The 19,602-nt window shown below is 34.5% G+C and overlaps 1 protein-coding gene across 1 annotated transcript in view; it reads right to left on the bottom strand.

The window, feature by feature from the left end:
- Positions 1 to 7,151: 7,151 nt before the first annotated feature.
- Positions 7,152 to 19,602, bottom strand: part of LOC105884903 (uncharacterized) — a 119,855-nt gene continuing 107,404 nt past the window's right edge. Inside the window, exons 17-18 of the mRNA XM_076005346.1 lie at positions 16,158 to 16,289; positions 7,152 to 7,440 (exon numbers count right to left, since the gene is read on the bottom strand). Coding sequence (XP_075861461.1) covers positions 7,208 to 7,440; positions 16,158 to 16,289 — 365 coding nt within the window. The 3' untranslated portion in view covers positions 7,152 to 7,207. The remainder of the gene's footprint in view (positions 7,441 to 16,157; positions 16,290 to 19,602) is intronic.

The following is a 19,602-nucleotide window of genomic DNA, read 5'->3' as shown; positions in this document are numbered from 1 at the left end:
TACACAGTGATGTTGCTATACCTCTGGAACATCATTGCCACTCAAAGTTCTCAGAGAAAGCACAAACCATGCTAGTGACTTGTGCGTTCTCCTAACTCATGGGTAAGTTTTTTCTAAAATGTTCTGACTTGTCTTTCTCAGTAATTCGCAATTTACAAGCATAGGGGTTGTAATTTTACTAAACTCTGCGGCATCCATGATTTTTGCATCTTCTTAAAAGGTCGTTGTTTCTCTCTCTTTTAAACTCTTTCAATGCTTCTGAATAGAAAAACTTTAAAGTCAACATATGGTTTCCTCCCATTCTAGCACATTCTTTCCTCATCTAGCACAATGCAGGGCATATATTAGGGACTAATTAGATACTTCTTGACTAACGGACTGGAACATATTTACCTGTTTCTATACTATAAAAATATACTTCACTATATTAGGCAGGTAAGAAAGGCTATAATAAACATTTCAGCAAAATTAGCATATTCTCATTTATTTTCTTCATGACACAACCAAAGACACAATAACAAAAACCACAGATAAGATTAAGAAACATTTAAAATGAAATAAAATATTTTGCTAGATTCTATCACTGACATAAGAAATTTAAACCTCAAACATTTTAGTATAACATATCATGTACTGTAAAGGAATCAGTGACAAACATAGTATCTTAAGCTAGAGAGAAGAAATGTTCTATGATTCAAACTATGTCATCTGACATCTATATTGAAGTCTCAAGTCTTCTAAGATTTCAATTACCATTTATTTTTGAAAATAAACTTAAGGCCCAATTATAGTCCTTAAGATCTCAGTCTCCGAGTTCAACATACAACAAGACCATTTACTAAGTAATCTCAAGCAAATTATTTAACTTTATTGTGCCCCAGTTTTCTCTTCTATAAAACAGGATATTACTATTACCTATATCAGAGAGATACTATTAAAGACAAATACAATAGTATTTGTAAGGTAGCTAGTATATGTTCACCACTCAACAAACATTATTATCATTATTGCAATGATTAAGTAAAAACAAACAACAAAAAATCAGAATCCCAAAGTTCATACATAGCATGATTCAATTTCATTAAAATGGCAAAATACATATAAATATGCATATATGTATATTTATATGCATAGTCAGACATCATGCATGGCTTAACAATGGGGATACATTGTTAGGCAATCTTGTCATTGTGTCATCAGCATGCACTTGAGCAAGGCTAGATGTTCTAGCCTACTATACACCTGGACTATATAGAAGACTTTATTGCTCCTAGGCTACAAACCTGTACAGTATGATACTGTAATGAATACTATAGGCAACTGTAATACAATGGTAAGTATAATATCTAAACATACTTAAATAAAAAGATCCAGTAAAAATACAATATAAAAGATGAAAAATGGTATATCTGTATAGAGCACTTACCATGGGTAGAGCTTGCAGGACTGGAAGTTGCTCTGGGTGAGTCAGTGAGTGAATGGTGAGTGAATGTGAAGGCCTAGGACATTACTGTACACTACTATAGACTATAAACACTGTACACTTAGGCTACACTAAATTTATAAACATTTTTCTTCAATAATAATTAAACTTAGCTTTCTATAACTTTTTACTCTAAACTTTTACATTTTTTAACTTTTTGACTCTTATAACATTTAGTTTAAAACACAAGTACATTGTATAGTTGTACAAAATACTTTCTTTATATCCTTATTCTATAAGCTTTTTTCTATTAAATATTTTTTTATTTTTAAACTTTTTTTGTTAAAAACTAAGACACAAATGCATATATTAGCCTAGGCCTACACAAGGTCAGGATCATCAATATCACTGTCTTCCACCTCCACATCTTGTCCCCCTGGCAGGTCTTCAGGGGCAATAATACACATAGAACTGTCATCTCCTATGATAACAATGCCTTCTTCTGGAATAACTCCTGAAGGACCTGTCTGAGGCTGTTATAAAGTTAATTTCTTTTTAATAAGTAGAAGGAATACACTCTAAAACAACCATAAAAGTATACAGTATAGTAAGTATATAAACCAGTAATATAGTTTTTCATTATCAAGTATTATGTACTGTACAAAATTGTATATGCCATACTTTTATACAACTGGCAGTTCAGTAGGTTTGTCTACACCAACATCACCACAAACATGTGAGTAATGTGTTCTGCAACAACATGATGGCTACAATGTCAATGGCACTAGGCAATAGGAATTTTTCACCTCCATTTTGATCTTACAGGACCGTGTGGTATATGTGGTCCGTCATTGACCAAAAAACATTATTATGTGGGTCAGGGCTTTATTTTATATTTATATTTTACATATATATTATTGTATATAAATATATATACAAACAGAGAGAGAAAGAGTGAAGACATATGTGAGCACATGAGAGATTCATAGAAAAAAGATTTGAAGAAAATGAACCACCAGAGTGGTCATCTAATGATCAGTGAATAATAACTTATTTTTGTTCCTATACTTCATTGTATTTTCAGATTTTCTCCTATGAACACAGATTACATTTACAACTATAACTATAAATATGCTATTTTTAAAAATATCTTTCACAAAAATGAGCCATATTTGTGTAGAGTGTTATGTCCACAAAAATTTTGTTCACATTATTTACAATATAGATAATCCCCAACTTACCATGATTCAACTTACAATTTTTCAACTTTATGATGGGTTTATTGGGATGTAACCCCTTGTAAGTTGGGGAGCTCCTTATGACTTACAATGGGGTTACAGTTTCTACTGCATGTATATCAACTTTACACCATCCTAAAGCTGTAAAAATTTTAAGTCAAACCACCATAAGTAGGGGACCTGCTATTGTGTTGCTAGCATTAAATGCATTTTCAACTTAGGATATTTTCAATTTATTAATACTATAGATTCATTGGGATGTAACCCCAAGTAAGTCAAGTAGCATCTGTAATTAGAAAAATATGTTATCATTCTCATAGCTTTATATAGCCTGCTTGCTTCTTTTCATCAGAGAATAACTATGAAACACAAAATAAAAAACATGATTACCTTCTCCAAGTTCCACTCAGGTTGCTCACTACTTCCATCATGCTCTATTCTTATCTTATATATCTTTCCAATGCTTCTTAATTCAACCTTAATGAAATGCAAAAAAGAAAAATTACCAGAATGTTTTAAATTAAGCACATTAAAAAATTCTTTCTCTTCTTTATACTAAATTAATTTTTCGCTTCCTGGTAGTTGAAAAGCTCTCAGGGACCCTTTCGAAGTCTAGAAATGAAGTCCTCTTAAGAAGCTATCAGTGACTCTCATAGAAACAGAATATGAGAAAGAAATACCATGAGACTTAACTAAAAATATGCAAAAAGAGTCAAATGAAAGAATAGGATAAAGAACATACATATGCTCAGTTCTCTGACTACCACACATTTCTCACTAGAAGCCAACACTTTGAGTTCCAGTGACAGAAAGAGGAATTCATATTTTAAGAAGGAAAAAAAAAGCTATTTTCATCAAAGAAAAGCTAAATATAGTAATTTCTACAAGTTTAAGGAAAGTACCTATGAGTCTAGAACTTCCTTCTACTCTGAAAATCCATTCTTCTTTTACTCCTAAGCTAAGATACAGATGTTCTAGGTTCAAGGAAGAGAAACAAAACAGAGTATGTGTACTGGTTAATTTTTGACATGGCCCAAGAGTATTTGTTAATCTGGGTATTGTAAAGAACCAGCTTTGGAATCAATTTTGACTCAATTGGAAGGCAGGCTGTTGTAAACTGCATAAAACATGGTGTTTCACATCTCTGGTCTTCAATTTCTTTATCTTTTGAATGGTCATAATACTCACAGCATAAAATTTTCAGCTCAACTAAATAAATTTTTATTCAAACAATTATCTATACCTGTGCAAGATCACAGGTATACAAAGATGAAAAGGATGGCACATTCCCTAACTAGAAGAAATGTATAACTAGCAAGGAAGATGGATTTACATGCAAATATTTTAATTATAATAAAATACATCCAGGACACTGAACTATGAGGATTAAAAAATGTCATACACCACCTTGTTGGCTTACATAATAGCCAACATCATTATTTCTACTACAGATGCCCATCTACCTCTATACTAGATATGAGATACTATACTAGATAGATAGGCACTTGCTTATTATGTTTGATTTACATTACTGCCTACCTGTGGACTAGACCCTGAAAGAGCTGGGATGGTTAGGTGATCCCAAAACCATCAGAATTCCTTCATGCCCACTTCCCATGCTTAGAATTCTCTTACTTAAGTGCCTATCGCCACTTTCCCCACTACAATATAGTATTATAATAGCCCTGGACCTGTTACAACACCAAGTCATAGGGATTACACTGGCATTGACTTAAAGAAAGAAACAGAGGGCTGTTAATCCCCCATAGCCAATTTTGCCCTACTTCCCTATTCCCAGAGCTGGTGTCATAGGCAGAACTCAGAAGCTAGCTCTTCCTTCCAGAGGAAGTAGGAAAATATCCCACAGCTTGGACCTGGTTTGTCTCTGAAAAGTAACCGAACCTTTAGATGGTCTTTCATTGTCTCCAGAATCTATTAGCCCTAAATGTAAACTTCCCCTTTCTTCACATTCTAATGGAAAACAATAAAGGGATATCTGGTCAGGTTACCAAGCATATGTAACTTCATGCCCATCTGCATGTTACTTCAGGAGACCAGAGATACCATGCAGCTCAGTGTCAGCAAGGGGAAAGAACCTGACATGCATGGTCTCTTCCAATCTGCACAGCAGCTCCATGAAAAGTAAGGCCTTTTTAAGAGTTTAAAGGATGAAGAAACTCACAGGTTAAGTAATTTCTTTAAGGATACACAGCTGAATACACAGTGAGTTCCAAAAGTAAAACCTGAACCCAATCCTGTTTAATCAGAAATAACACACTGTCCTCAAAAATGGCTACATGCTAACTTCAGGACTGGAAGGAAGAAAAGAGAATGAAAGAAAAATTTAGAAATAGCAAATGATGCCAATAAAAAGGAACAAGGGAATCAATGCCCACAGAAGACAGCAAGAGAGTATGAACTACTTAAGTAACCCTAATCTAAGATTCTTAGACTATCAAGAGGCCTAGTCCCAGTGTTCCTTAACCCTTAGGCCAGTGCTTCTCAAACTTAAGTGCCCACGCAAAGTACCTGGTGATCTTGTTACAATGCAGATTCTGATCCAGTAGATCTGGAGTGGAGACCATCAGTTTGCATGTCTAGCAAGTTCCCAGGTGATGCCTATGTTGTTGGCCTGGGGTCCCCAAGACTCTAGACTCCTGGGGGCTTTCATACCTGGCCCTAATTTCCACCACTGAGGTAATATCTTGAAACTATTCACACTTCACAATAAATGAAAGAGGCTGGTAGAAAACATATCCTGATGCCATTGACTAGGAGAAGGAGAGTCCTTGTTGACTGTAATGACATCTGTCATCCACAGAACACTTTCTATCTACCTGGTACAAGGTACAGCACACACATTTCTAGACTTTCTTTAAATTTTACAGCAAGACTTTTAAGTGAGTATCAGTACCCACTTTGTACTAAGGAGGAAACTGAGGATTAATGAGGATAAGCAATCTATTTAAGGTCACAGAACTAGTAACAGGTTGATTTGAAGCTGGTATCCATGATTCCAAGGCCTCTATTCTTAACCAACTTAAGACATCTCCTATATGTCAACAGGATTCTTTTTTAAGTTATACATATTTTCTCTTTTTGCCATTAGACTACCATTAAATTTAGAAAGAATGGATATTACTGCTTCCATTCTATACATAAAGATAATGCTGGCTTAAAGAAATTAAGCTATTAAATATATACTTAAGATCATATACCTAATATATGGGAAACAAGGACTTCAAATCCAGCTTACCCAATTTGCAGTCTAGTGCTATAACTGGGATTCTCAACCTTGGTTGCATTTTAGAATAACTTGGGGAGCATCTAAAAATCTCAATGGCCAGGCTGCACCTCAGACAAATTAAACTAGAATTTCTGGAGATAGAATGAGGCATCAGTAGTTTTTAAAGCTCCCCAGGTAATTCCAATGTGCAATCAAGACTGAGAATCTATACCATTCATTCCAAGATTTGACTTTGGGTAAATTTTTCCAGAAAAACACTGATAGGATTCATCAGCACATAAATATATATGCCACAAGGTATATTGCAGGAAATAATAGACTTTCGTGGGTTGACATATGAATCTAACCATACATGTGCATTCAGAGTTCTAAATCATTTTTTGAAATAAATATGTGTATAAGGTATGACTGCCTATGCATTGAGCCAAAGTGCTCTTCCATGACTACAGATAACTGCTTTTCTTTACTAAAACTTAATTTTTATGATTGTAAAAGTAGAATAATAGGCTAGGTCTGAAGATCTAGAAACCATTCAGGTATTAGTGATTGCTCGGTACTGTAGCCCCAAACAGCTTTGGCTTCCTGGAGACACAAGGTGGCCTCATTCTCTATCTTCTAGTCAGCCTTAGGATGCAAAAGGAACACTCTATGGCTGCTGTTTAACAGTACACCAAAGAACCATATAGCTTTCATCATGTTGTGGGGGAGGGAGCAGAAGGCTGGATTAGTGAGGTGGAATGTAATTGTCCTAATTGAAATTTGGCCAAAGCTCTGAGGAACTAGGAGAGGCAACCAGCCATACTCAAGCCTAGCAGCCCAGTATTCTCTGACTGTAAGAAATAAAGGAGAGATAAATTAGAATGATCATGGGCAGAGCTTCAAAATACTGCCTGTGAAGATGCCAAGAAAATTATTTCACACCCATACAGCTCAGCTGAGCAACATCTAAAAGTATATGCAAGTAAATGAAAGAAGGGTTTTAATTACCAAAAGAATATAGAGATATGGTTTACAATCTGGTTATAATTTGAGTTGAGGCTGATGGTTTATAGGGCCAGTTGCAAACCAATGGCCAAAACAAACTGTCTTTAAAGAAAGTAATTTTCTTCTACAACTTTCCTTGCTTGTGTAAGATATGTGAATAAAAATATTTCCTTTGATTATTACAACAGGCATTAAGATAACTAACTTATGGGGATTCTAATAGATCAGAGATTCATTTTATATAGGACACACACACACACACACATACACACACACATTCCACACTTTTATATTAAAGAAATGGCTTTGAAATGTTCAAAGAAAAATATTACTGCCGATTTTGTTTATCTGAAACTCATCCACCTGTCTTGGAAGGAAGAGTGGCTCAGGGCTGTCCTTGCTAAGACTTATTGGTCCACTGACTCCTTCATCTCCATACACCCAGAGCGTGACATTGGCTTGAGTCCCTGTATTTCCCGTCAGCACTAACACCTTCCATTCATCTTCTGACAGAAGAGTCTCACTACTTTGGGAATGTCTGATTTCTTCTATGGGGGACAAAAGGCATTAGTAGCAGGTCAGATACAATATCAGGCTGACAGAATCCTTTGTCATACTGGAGCCAAAGGACACCAAAACCAGGTGGGGTGGGGTGATGTGAGGTAGGGGGTCACTGAACTGCAAGGACACCAGGGAGCTAATTTGTGTTTGTCTGCTCATAGCAAGGTTCTGGTCAACTGAAACTCAACCACTGAAGTAAACTGAATTAGAACAATAAACATCTGAAGTGCCTGCCAATCTTTCACTTATCCTCAGTGCTTCAACACAAATGGGAACACTGGAGTTTGTGGTTCTGTAATCCATAGATTTTTTTAAAAAGCCACCTGCCTGGCTTACAGATTTTATATAGAACTACTACAATATAAAGTAACCAAAAAAAGTGGAATTGAAACATGCTTTCAAATGAGATACAAAATGACAAATTGAGAGCAAAGAAAAACTTTCTGAAATATTTCTGGAAAAAAAAATACCTACCGGGAGAGGGCAATGGAAAGGATCGGGAACTAAAGACAGAATTTTCATACATACAAATGGCAAATGGTCCTGAGGTACTTAGAGCAGTTATCCAGAAGAACAAAAGATGCACAGCACTGGTATTTCAGAAGGCAGCCTCTAGCAGCCAGTAGTGCCCAAACAGCCACTCTTTGTTTGTAAAGAATGTTGTGAAGTCCAAAACTAGAATGGTCACCTTCTTTACGCTTTCTTTAGCCTATTGCCTCACCTAAGCAGATTACCAGGCCCATGCAGGGCTGAGAGTATTTCCCAAACCACTCTACATGAGTTCTCTGAAATTGCTACAACTATACCTTAATTCTTAACTGATATTTTCAAGTACAAATCTTACACACTTAAGATAATGAGGTAAATTTCCTCATGTTAAATGGTTAAAAGGTAACCAGAACTCTTTTCTTTCCTTTAATTCTGTGGTTTGAAACTATAAACAGCTGTAGGCGGCATCTAGGATCTTATCAACAATGACAACAAACCCAGCAAATAAGTAGTTATTCCTGCTGAGTTATAATGAACTAATTTTAAAATAAAAGCTATGCAAAAACTTACAAATAAAAAAATGCTATGAAAGAACTGACATTCATTTATGAAAGTTATTTTCCCTTTATTGTCCTGGGTAATTTCTGTCAATATAACAACAGGCATTTTCCCTTCAATTATAATAACAACTATCACTTTTTAAGCTCCTACTATATGCTGGGCTCTGTGTTGAATGTTTCATATGCATTTCTCATTCAATCCTCATTACAAACCCATGAGGTGTGGCAAATTGCGATGTCCATGTTAAGATGAGGAAAAGAGGCAGAAAAGTTAAATAATACGCCCAAGTCAAATAATAAGTAAACTATAGAATGTTTAACTCCAAAACGTCTACACTTAAACAAGCTTGATGCGTATTCTGTGTTCACCTAAACACAATTCAAATGGACACAGCAGCAGCAGCTTTGCCAGCATTTGAGGTTTTCTTTTGTGCTAAGTTCTGTCTTAAGCACTTAACATTCATCACCATGTCACTCTCACTCAAACTTCACACTACTCCTCCAAGGTACTGTTCCCTATTAAGCAGGTGGACAAACTGGGACTTAGAGGTTAAGTGACTTGCCCAGAGTTACACAGGTAGTCATAAAGAACTAAACTTCAAACCTAAGCAAAGCAAATGTGAATCCCATGCCATTCTGGGTATAATATCTAAGGTAGCTGACTGGAAAGAACACAAAAATTTGTGTAACAAAATTTTATGATACAACCTAATTTTCAAATCTCAAATATTACATGTGGACACCTGACTGCCTTGCCTGCTATTTCTACTCAAACACACCTGGAATTTTCTCAGGCCCTACACAACAGTGTAACCAGATCTCTACTGACAAAACTCCACAGCACATTCAAGAGTTCCAGAGAGTACGTGCATAGAGTACTTTTTAGGATACTAATCATATACTTCCTTAATATCTTACGAATATCTTAGTCATCTAAAAGGATCTCAGTTCAAGAAATCAGCATTTACTCAGTTCAAGAAATCTTATTTAGTCCCTGTTATTTGCTGGGCACTGTGTTAGGTTCATTGTTCTTTTATAATAATGGAAATGATTAAAAGTTTGAAAGATAAGTAATGCCAGTCTCACTCTAGAGATACAGGCTATCTAGTGGAGAAGAAAGACATATAAATATTTGGATTCCAAATATCCAAATACAACCATAGAAAACAAAAGAAGCACTGCAGGTGCAGAAGTCCAGGTGCAGGAGAGAACAGGGAGTGATTGACTGAAGGAATGGGCAGAGAGGGCTTTATAGAGGGAACCTCAGTGCTGGATGTAGGAACTCAGCATTTTGCAGAAAGACAGGAAGGGCATTCCAGACAGAGGGAACAGCATGCCTAGCATATGCACAGCTTGAAGCAGTGGACATGCTGGAAGAACTGCAGGTGCCAATGTTGAACAGAACATTAGACATTATGTGTGAAGAGGAAAGAGGGGAACGTGAGATCATGAAAGGCACTGGCAAGTTGGAAGGGAGCTGGCCCGTCCTTGCAAAGACAACAAAGAGCCAGTCACAATTTTAAAGTGCAGTGGTGATATGAGCTGAGTACTAGAAAGATCAGTCTATAAAAGGCTGAGCTATAGCAGGGAGAGACTTGAGGCAGGAAGGCCAGTGAACACACAAGGAACACTGAAAAGTGAACAAGCACACAAACAAACAAACCTCTGGAATGGAGTCATGAGACCATGGTTAATTGGTTTTAGTTTTTTAGGTATCCATACATGAGTGCACATACATCTGTGTATGTGTATTTAGCTCGTTTGCTTGATTTAACCTGCAAAAGACTTAATGGCTTCTAAGGTCCCTTCTTCCTGCACTAACATTATGTCATTTGCACAAACATAACATGGGGTGCACTCATGTTATAAAAATTGATGACTTAATATGATATAATCTATAATATAGAATGAGGTATTAAAGTGTGTGCTGTTACCAATTAAATATGAATACCATCTAAGGCTATGATCTTTTGGACATGAACCAAAGTCCATTAGTCTCACACTATAAATTTCTTCATCTGAGAACTATAAAAGCAGTTGCTTTTAGTTGACTACAAGTTTAAAATACTTTTAAGCTAGGAGAATATTTGATGGGGACCCAAGATTAGTCAAAGGACTCCTTTAGTGTCTCCCTGAATAAAATCTATGGTACTGAAAATGTATTCAGATGACTCAAAATTGTTCTCCTATTAAACACCAATCAGATTGACTCACATACACACACACAAGTGCTAAGCTACCTTTGTGCTGCTGGTCCTCTGAAGCTCTAGAGGAAGAAAAGTTACTTATAGAAATAAACAACAAATTAGCTAATTCTAATAGTTCATGGTTGATTATGGTCAGCTTAAGGCATAAATCACCATCAAAGTGTGGCCATAAAAAGGCAACTTGTGTAAGCCTTTGTATGCTATTCCAAGATAGCAATTGAGAAAGCTGATTTGTACTAAAAGGTAATGAAGCAACTGAAAAAAAAGTCTCTTAACATTTGATAATACAGTATCAGAAAAACAGTGATTGTTTAACCATAATTTCAAAAAATATAAAATAATTTGGAAAAATACAAAGTGTTCTCCCTATAATCATCTTGCAATGGAAAAATGTCTATTTTTACACAATTAACATAAATAGTCTTATTTTATTCATAAACTTATCAGTTTCTCAATTTAAGGTATAGTAGGCATTTATACAAAGCACAAACCTGGTAGGGATAACTAACAAACAGAAAACAGGATCAAATAATCACAGATAAATATTAAATAATATCAAAGTAAAAGTCTACATCTTGGTTGAAAACATCAGTTATATATTTTATGCTAAAAGTATATTATGAATAAATATCCTAATGATCTTAATATCAACCAAGAATGCAATAAAAATGCCTAAAACTGTATTCCAAGCCTAGATTGTATTAACTGATATATAAGGTCCACATAAAAGGAATGCTATTGTTCTGAACTCTGAAGATTATATGAGAAGACAGGTCTCTACTTGGAGATTCACACTTTAAGAAAAATATTCATAAGGTAAAGATTATAAAATCCATATATAGCAAGAAACTATTAAAACAATATATTTCAGGGCTGGGAGCAGTGGCTCATGCCTGTAATTCTAGTACTGTGGGAGGCCAAGGCAGGAGGATCACTTGAGACCAGAAGTTTGAGACCAGCCTAAGCAACACAGTGAGACCCCATCTCTACCAAAAATGGAAAAAGTAGCCTGGCATTGTGGCGCATGCCTCTAGTCCCAGCTACTTAGGAGGCTGAGGCCAGAGGACCGTTTGAGCCCAGGAGTTTGAGGCTGCAGTAAACTATGATAGTGCCACTGAGATCTAGCCTGGGGGACAGAGTGAGACTCTATCCCAAAAGACAAAAACAAATAAAAATATTTGACACAGAAGAGAATATACTACAAAGAAATACTAAGAATCCACTTTTGTGTGTGTATATGTGTGCATATATATTTAATATATGAAGAATATACTATAAAGAAATGAGAATATACTAAGAAAAAACAACAAAGGTTGTTTTATAGTGGAAGATATTGACTTCCTGTGGGCCAAAAGAATTTGAGTAGGTTTTCTGTTCAACATAAGTGATTAGGATTATGTGAAATGGAATAGTTTATTTCTGCACTGTTCATGTGAACTCCTACATTGCTTTTGTCATATGAAAGGTCCCTTCAAATCTTCATTCTATGATAAATGAAAACATACACTACCTTCACACCGTAATTTACTACAATAGCATAGGCATAAAATAAAAAAATCTACACTTCACTCTAGATGGTGAGTGCTATTTTTTTTATGCTAAAAGGAAGGACACAAAAATCACAGCAGAAAGAATAATTAATATAACCCATTCCCTGGTAATTCCATTTATAGGAATCACTCTAATGAAATAATATAAAATATCAATGAGTATCCATTGCATGTTATAGTAAGGGACTAGGTAAATAAGAATGGTACATCTATACAATGGATTATTGGTAGTTATTATTTTATAAAAGCTATGTAATATTCAAAGCAGTTGTAATGTTTATTATCTTCTATTAATTGAAAAGTAGATTACAAAATTATATACTCAATATAATCTATATGTATGTATATATACATAGATACACAAATATAAATAAATTTTAAAGTATTTCTTGGGGAGGTAGTAAGATGATATAATTTTAATATTTTCCTATATGTTTGTGTGTTCTACGTTTTTTCAAAATAAATTTAATTTACTGACTACTGCAACTTAATAATAGATTTCATATTTTTTTGGCCCAGGTTTCTTTGTTTTTTACAGAGTTGGCACCGAAATAGTTTTAAAGAAAGAATATGCTCTAGCTTAGACTTTGGCACAGATTAGGGCTTGCTCAGCAACACTGTCAAGCACACCACCCCAGACAGATAAGGACGAGTGTGACTGCTGCACTGCACTATTCAAGTGCCCATGCACAGAGACCAGGTACTGGAGGCGAGACTTGAATCACATTTGTCTTCCTGGGTTTTGATTTACTCATTCATAAAAATAAGAGGTTACAGTAAAGGATTTTAAGGACAGTTTCAGTTCAGAGCATCAAGTCATAAGTCTCTTCTCTTTTTATATTTAGTTTGAACATGTTTAGATGCATTGTTTCCAAACCTAAAATTATACAAAAGTAATTTATATTTTCAAATAGTTTTTAAAATATGAGCTTTCAAAGTATTTATGAAGTACTATAATATCTTAGATTTGCTTTAAAATAATCAAATAGAGGGCAGTATGGGGCATAGTGTGAAGGACCATAACTCAAACAAGATTAGGCACAAGCTGGTAATTGTTGAAGCTGGGTCATGGATACATGGGGATTCATTATTCTATTCTCTCTGCTTTAGTATATGTTTTAAATTTTCTATAATATAATAAAAATTTTTCTTTTTTAAAAAATAAGTTTCCTTCCTCAAATATCACCAGCATAACAAAACTACGATCATAATTCAATTTTGCCCTAAAGGGAAACCCAGCACATGTAATGGCACCTTATCTTTATTTACTACTACAAAAGAACTATTTATTGTACATTTGCTATTTTAAGTTCTAAATCCTCTTGCCCCTTTGATGTATGTTCCATCTTTCTCTTTAGTAAATAAGCATTTTGAATGAAGTGAGGACAGGTTTATTTTGTCAATAATTCCTAATCCCCAAAACCTTATACATCTTACCCTATCCCCACAGTAGACTGACAAACATAATTTCATTCTTCAGGAACTGATAATTGTTTTTAGATGTCTTTAAAAGTAGAAAATAAGTTTTCTAATATATTTTTCAACTAACATATATTTTAATATAAATGGCTAAAATAACCCAAATCTATCTGACAGAACAGTTAAATGTAAAAGCAAGAGGAAGATATCTCTTGCAAGAAGCAACTTTTAACTACTGCAGCCATCTGATACAAGTAAAGGGAGCCATGATCTAATTGTTCAGAAATGGATGGGAGCCTTCTAGGTAATATTCAAACATAAAAACATTTTTTTGTCACCTAAAGTCATGGATGCTCATAAAACTATTCCTACTGCAATCAGAGACGGTAAAATTTAAATAAATCATGGGCATTTGTAGGTGGCATTTGTATTAGGGAAGCTTCATCATCTGGACTTCCAGGATTTCATGTCCAAGTACAAAGTCTGTGGTATGTCAATGTTTTTAAAAGCTCAAGAATAAATTAAGCTCAATCTCCCTTTCTCCTCTCCATTTCTACTGAATTGCCAATAACTACAAAGAAGAACTTAAAAGTTTTTTTACATGAATTAATGACTTAAATTTTATTTTCTGTAGAGTATTCCCTGGATGTTTCCTTCATCTCAATTATCAGTTTTAGCCTTCTAGTTTTGCATGACTGTTTAATGTTTATCTGATCTGCTCAGCTATAAATTTCAAGAGGGCAGAACCCAAGTCTGTTTTACCCATCAGTGTATTTCCTTATATATGACATTTAGTAGACACACAGTGCATATTTGGTGACCAATTAAGTGAAAGAATGAATTGAAAAGGTCTATATTTAACATGAGGGCTAATTTTCTCATTTTTGCAAATTAACTTAGTATCCTTTAATAAAAAAATGACATCTTCCAATTCTTAAATCTTTAACAATGGTAACACTTTTTAAATGTTTTTGGCAAAACGGAAAAAATTTTATGAGACATATATAAGTTTTTTTTCTTAAGCATTTTGCCATTTATTTAAAATGTGTCTTTTCTTGGAGATTTTAGCTACCATGCTATTTTCAAGCAAGTCAAATTTTACTTGAGGTGGCCATCCCTGATTTAGATGCCATTACTTCCTTACACAAGATTGAATTCTTCTGCAAGAAATTTTAACTAAGCACTCATGCAATGTGATTGTTCACACTGCTCCATGGATTCATGACATGCCATGGAGATATAGAACTGGGACTAGGGCAATGCAGCAAAAACCAAGGGGCTGATTTCTCTTCCCTATGGTTGATGTGATAATACCACAGGATTGTCAGCAAGAGACATTTATTATCTTACTATCTGAAAGAAAAGCTAGCACACCCAATAACTAATTTATGAAAATCACTTTTTTAAAGGTAACATTATAATTTATTATTCTCCCAAGATGAGTTTTTAAAAAATATTCAGAGACAACTGGTCACTGTTTCATTTTACCCAAAAAAGACTAGATTCTGATGCACAGAACTTATCAGATATCATATATTATATTTAACAGTCAGAAAAAAGGTAATACATTTAAAAGTAAGAAAAATGATCAAAAAAACCAATACAGAAACCAGAAATTCAAGCCTCTGGAACCTAGAGCCCTTTTTTCATGCTTCAATTTCTATATCAGAGAAATTGAGATTATTTTTGTTGTCATTTATACTTTGGTGAGAATTTACTCTTTTTCATAAAATATATTCATAAAATATTTTGTAGGTGATAGTCTAATCAATGTATAATACTATATTCTTTTGAAATTTTTCTGGAGGGAACATTAAATTTAAGACAAAGAAATAAACATGTTCTTAAATATATGTATCCTTTGAATATAAAAACTACCGTGTTTCCCCAAAAATAAGACAGAATCTTATATTTATTTTTCCTCAAGAAGACACCCTACGGCTTATTTTCAGGGGATGTGTTATTTTTTTTTAAGTTCGGTACAACAATCTACATTTATTCAAATATAGTTAAGTCATTTTCTTCTGGAACATCATCATAACTCTTCAAACCCCAAATTGCATCCTGAATTTCTTGCGACTCTATTTCCTTTAGAACCATTGGCCCCAGTCTCTCATGTCAAGGAATAGAGCTCTCATGGGGCAGATGAGAAGGGCTGCTCGTCTTCTTTACCGCTCCACAACGAAATGCATGGGTTGTGCAAATACTCTGCGTAGCCATGCCCATCACTAGGTCTTATTTTCGGGGTAGGGCTTATATTGCACAAATGCTTAGAAATCCTGCTAGGGCTTATTTTATGGGTAGGTCTTACTTTGGGGGAAACACAGTAACAGCTTATAAGCAGTTCATGTGGAATAACATAATATATATTATAAAAATAATTTGATGTTCTTCCTGAGCTGGCCACATGACAGAACCAATGCAGTAAAACAAACCAAAAAAAGTAGGCAAAATAACAAAATAAAAAGCTGTTGCTTACCTGGAGTTGAAGAAAGTAAGGTACTCCTGGCCTCAGATTCTCGTGGTAGTTTTTTCTGTTTTTTTGACTCATGGATCTTTTCTTCCCCTTGACTGGGTATTGCAGACATTCCCATTGGGTTTTCTCTGCCAACTGAAATTAAGATTTTAAAAGATGCCATCTTTTCAAAATCACTTGTTTCCTCTCAGAATACTCACCATATGTTCAGCTATGCAAGTTTAAGTTTTGTTATTGTTTCCATTTCAATGCCTAGTCAAATCTTTTTACTCCGCATTACACAGTTAACAGAAAGTGACTTTTTATTCTTACCACCAGGCTGTACATGGATGGTATCCCTATAAAACCTATTCATTGCTTTGTAAATACAAATAATAGTTTCACATCCCAATATGAATCAAATGACTTATTCAGGATGTTTTTCTTACAGATTCTTTTCTTATAGATTCTACATGGGAATTTCTTTAATAATCTGGTACTCTGCCATTCTCAAAGGGGGAAACTGACTAAAATGTCATTCAAGCAGAATTTCATGTGACCTTTCTGAAATATGAGAATCAAAGAAAAATACACACATCTATAAATAAAGAAAAACATCAGCCACTTTTCTGCCTTTTATTTAGAAGCAAGTTGTTTAGAGTCTTGTTCAGAAACAGAAATTTCCAACTTAGTTGAATAATGACCTCAATTTTATAGTTATATGCTCATGAATGCTATTTATATTTAGGATTTCAAAGTTCAAGTTGTTTGTGTTCATTCTTTAGGATCAGGCATAGGATGGTTATTTACTTTTTAAATGGTGGCAATTCACACTATAAATGTTAAGTTTTAAAGATCTCATCGGCAAACAAAATATTATGTAGATATCTGATTCTATAATATATAATAAAAAGTAATAGTAACTACTTCTTAACATATTTTTATACAACATAATAATACAATATTCATAACATGCAAGTCATTTTCTGGAAATGTCATCCAGGACATCCCTATTCCTTTTGCAGAGAAGGCTGCTCAATTTGCCTTTAAGCCAGGTGGGTCCAAAATCGACCATCTGGGGGATGAATACACTTGAAGCTCTGACTCCGGTGGAGCAAAGGCAATATATGTAACCTAAACATTTGTCATCTGTACCCCCGTATTATGCTGAAATTTAAAAAAATCCAAGTACTAAAGCAGCCATCCAATAATACTCTGAAGCAGAGCAACTCTTAGCAGTATGCTCTCTTTGTCTGACTTTCACAATTTAAAAGGAATGTGAAATCAATAGCAATGTAAAATAAAACCTGTGATGAAGGAACGAGAACTAGAATTTGATAATAAAAATATTACCACAAGGTATATATTACACATATAGCTTGATTTAAATGATTAATTAATCACTTCAGGTAGCATCTCATTGTACCACAAATTTAAGTTGTATCCAGAGCCACCAGACTATAAAGGCAGTAACTCCACAAAGTCAATTAGTAAAAATCTTTTGTCTAATGAAATGTCAGCTATTTAAAAAGTAAAATACATAAAAACTTATCAAATAGCAATTATTCTAGTGCCAAGTTACTAGTGCATGACTAGTTTAAATCTATATAACCTATTTTATTATCTGAGGCATATTTTGTTATATTTTTCTAAATAATATTGTTATGTACATAGCCAGGATGTGATGAATTGGATATGTGACAGTATTTCATTTAGATTTGTATGCTTGAATGATCTCAGCAGACTAGAATGAAGCAAAAATAAATTTTCCAAACATTTTAATATGAACTTCCATAAGACTTGAACCTGAAATAAATTCTTATTGTAATGAAAATGTAACATCTGAACCATATATTCAGTCCCGCATTTTTTCAAGTTACTAATAGCCAGAGTCTCCTGATTTGTATACAAAGTGTGGCTCAAATCATAAAAGTCGGCTGAAATTAGAATTAGAATCAGAATTAGAATAAGAAGAGGCAAATTTCTGTGCATAAGTCTCTGTTAAAATATTTATAAAAACTTGAATATGTTCATTCTTTCCTAGGTTTTCTACAAAAGTAATACTACATTGAAGTTAATGAAAAATTACATGTTATATTGATCCAAAGTTCTTTAAACAATACCTAGCAGTGGGTCTTATTACATGGAATTGTAAGTGTGAGCTTATTATCTGAAGCAACGGAATGAACAAAACTTCCCAATAATCCACATTTCCAGATAATCAATGGAGAACCTTGACCACAGGCTCAGTGTAATAACTGGACATGTTAGCCTAAGGGATCAGATCTTTCCACACTTTCTCCTATATATAAGGTTCGTAGTGCTGTAAATATAATGTCATGAAAGAGATAAGAGGTTTTGCTGCACAAGCATAGCTAAATAGTAGTGGTATAAATGACTTTTATTATAAATTCTCAATATACAATAAATTAAACCAAGTCCTAATCAAACTATAGATAAAGAAATCAAGTTACAGAGAAGTCATTTATTCAAACTGATTAAAAGAGGAGATGAGATAGTATCTCTTGCCTTCCAAGAATCTGTCAATTCTATTTAAATTGCAAAAGATATACTAAGAGGTGCTTTTCCTTTCTTTAAGAATCATAATAGCAAATACTTGTATAGCACTTACTGAGTATCAGACACTCTTCTAAGCACCTTATCTATGTTAACTCATGTCATTCTTACACCAAAACTGAGTCAGGCACTCTTGGTCCTCATTTCACAGGAGAGAGGCATGCAGCACCTAAGCTGTGAGAGCATATCACTGGCAAAAGGCCAAACCAAGACTTAATACTGGCAGTCAGGCTCTCAGAGCCTATGTGCTAAAATACCTTCCTTCTCTCTCTACCCTGCTATAGTTCTGAGACTCTTATTGTTTGATGGGTGGACCCAGTCAATGGGATTGCCCTCATCCTAGGCTGGACATAGCTGTGCCTCCATACACTCATGTGCCTTATCAAACCAAACAGTGTTTAGACCCTTACTTGAAGCACTGGTGCTTCCATGGAAGGCAGGACCACTCATTCAGGTTGCATGCTAGGAGACAACAGGTACCTTCTCCAAGGGACAGTCTCTACTGGAGTCTCTTCAAATACAACCTTACTGTTCTCTTCCTACCACAATCTCTTCCCATTCCCAAGTCCCCTTATTCCTCCATGTGCCTCAGGACTTTAGCTCTTATTTCCAGAAAACTATAAGGAAAAGTTTATGCTGCTAAAAAAAAAAAAAAAAGCTATGGAGTTGGGCTGCTCTATCTCTGTACTGAAACACAAACAATTCAAAATTCCCAATTTCAAGGAAATTTACTTGTTTATTATTTAGGTATAGGGAAGATTCTATCTATAATATGTAGATAGTGCAGTTAGAAAAAATTCTAAAGTGGAAAAAAATGACTTGGGGAATTACTACAAACTTGTAAATAAACATTCTGTTAATCTTCACAAAACCCTGTAAGAGAGAGTTTTTA

The sequence above is a fragment of the Microcebus murinus genome, chromosome 7 (assembly GCF_040939455.1).
Source record: "Microcebus murinus isolate Inina chromosome 7, M.murinus_Inina_mat1.0, whole genome shotgun sequence".
NCBI classification, from domain to species: domain Eukaryota; kingdom Metazoa; phylum Chordata; class Mammalia; order Primates; family Cheirogaleidae; genus Microcebus; species Microcebus murinus.
This window is presented reverse-complemented; position numbering and strand designations above follow the sequence as displayed.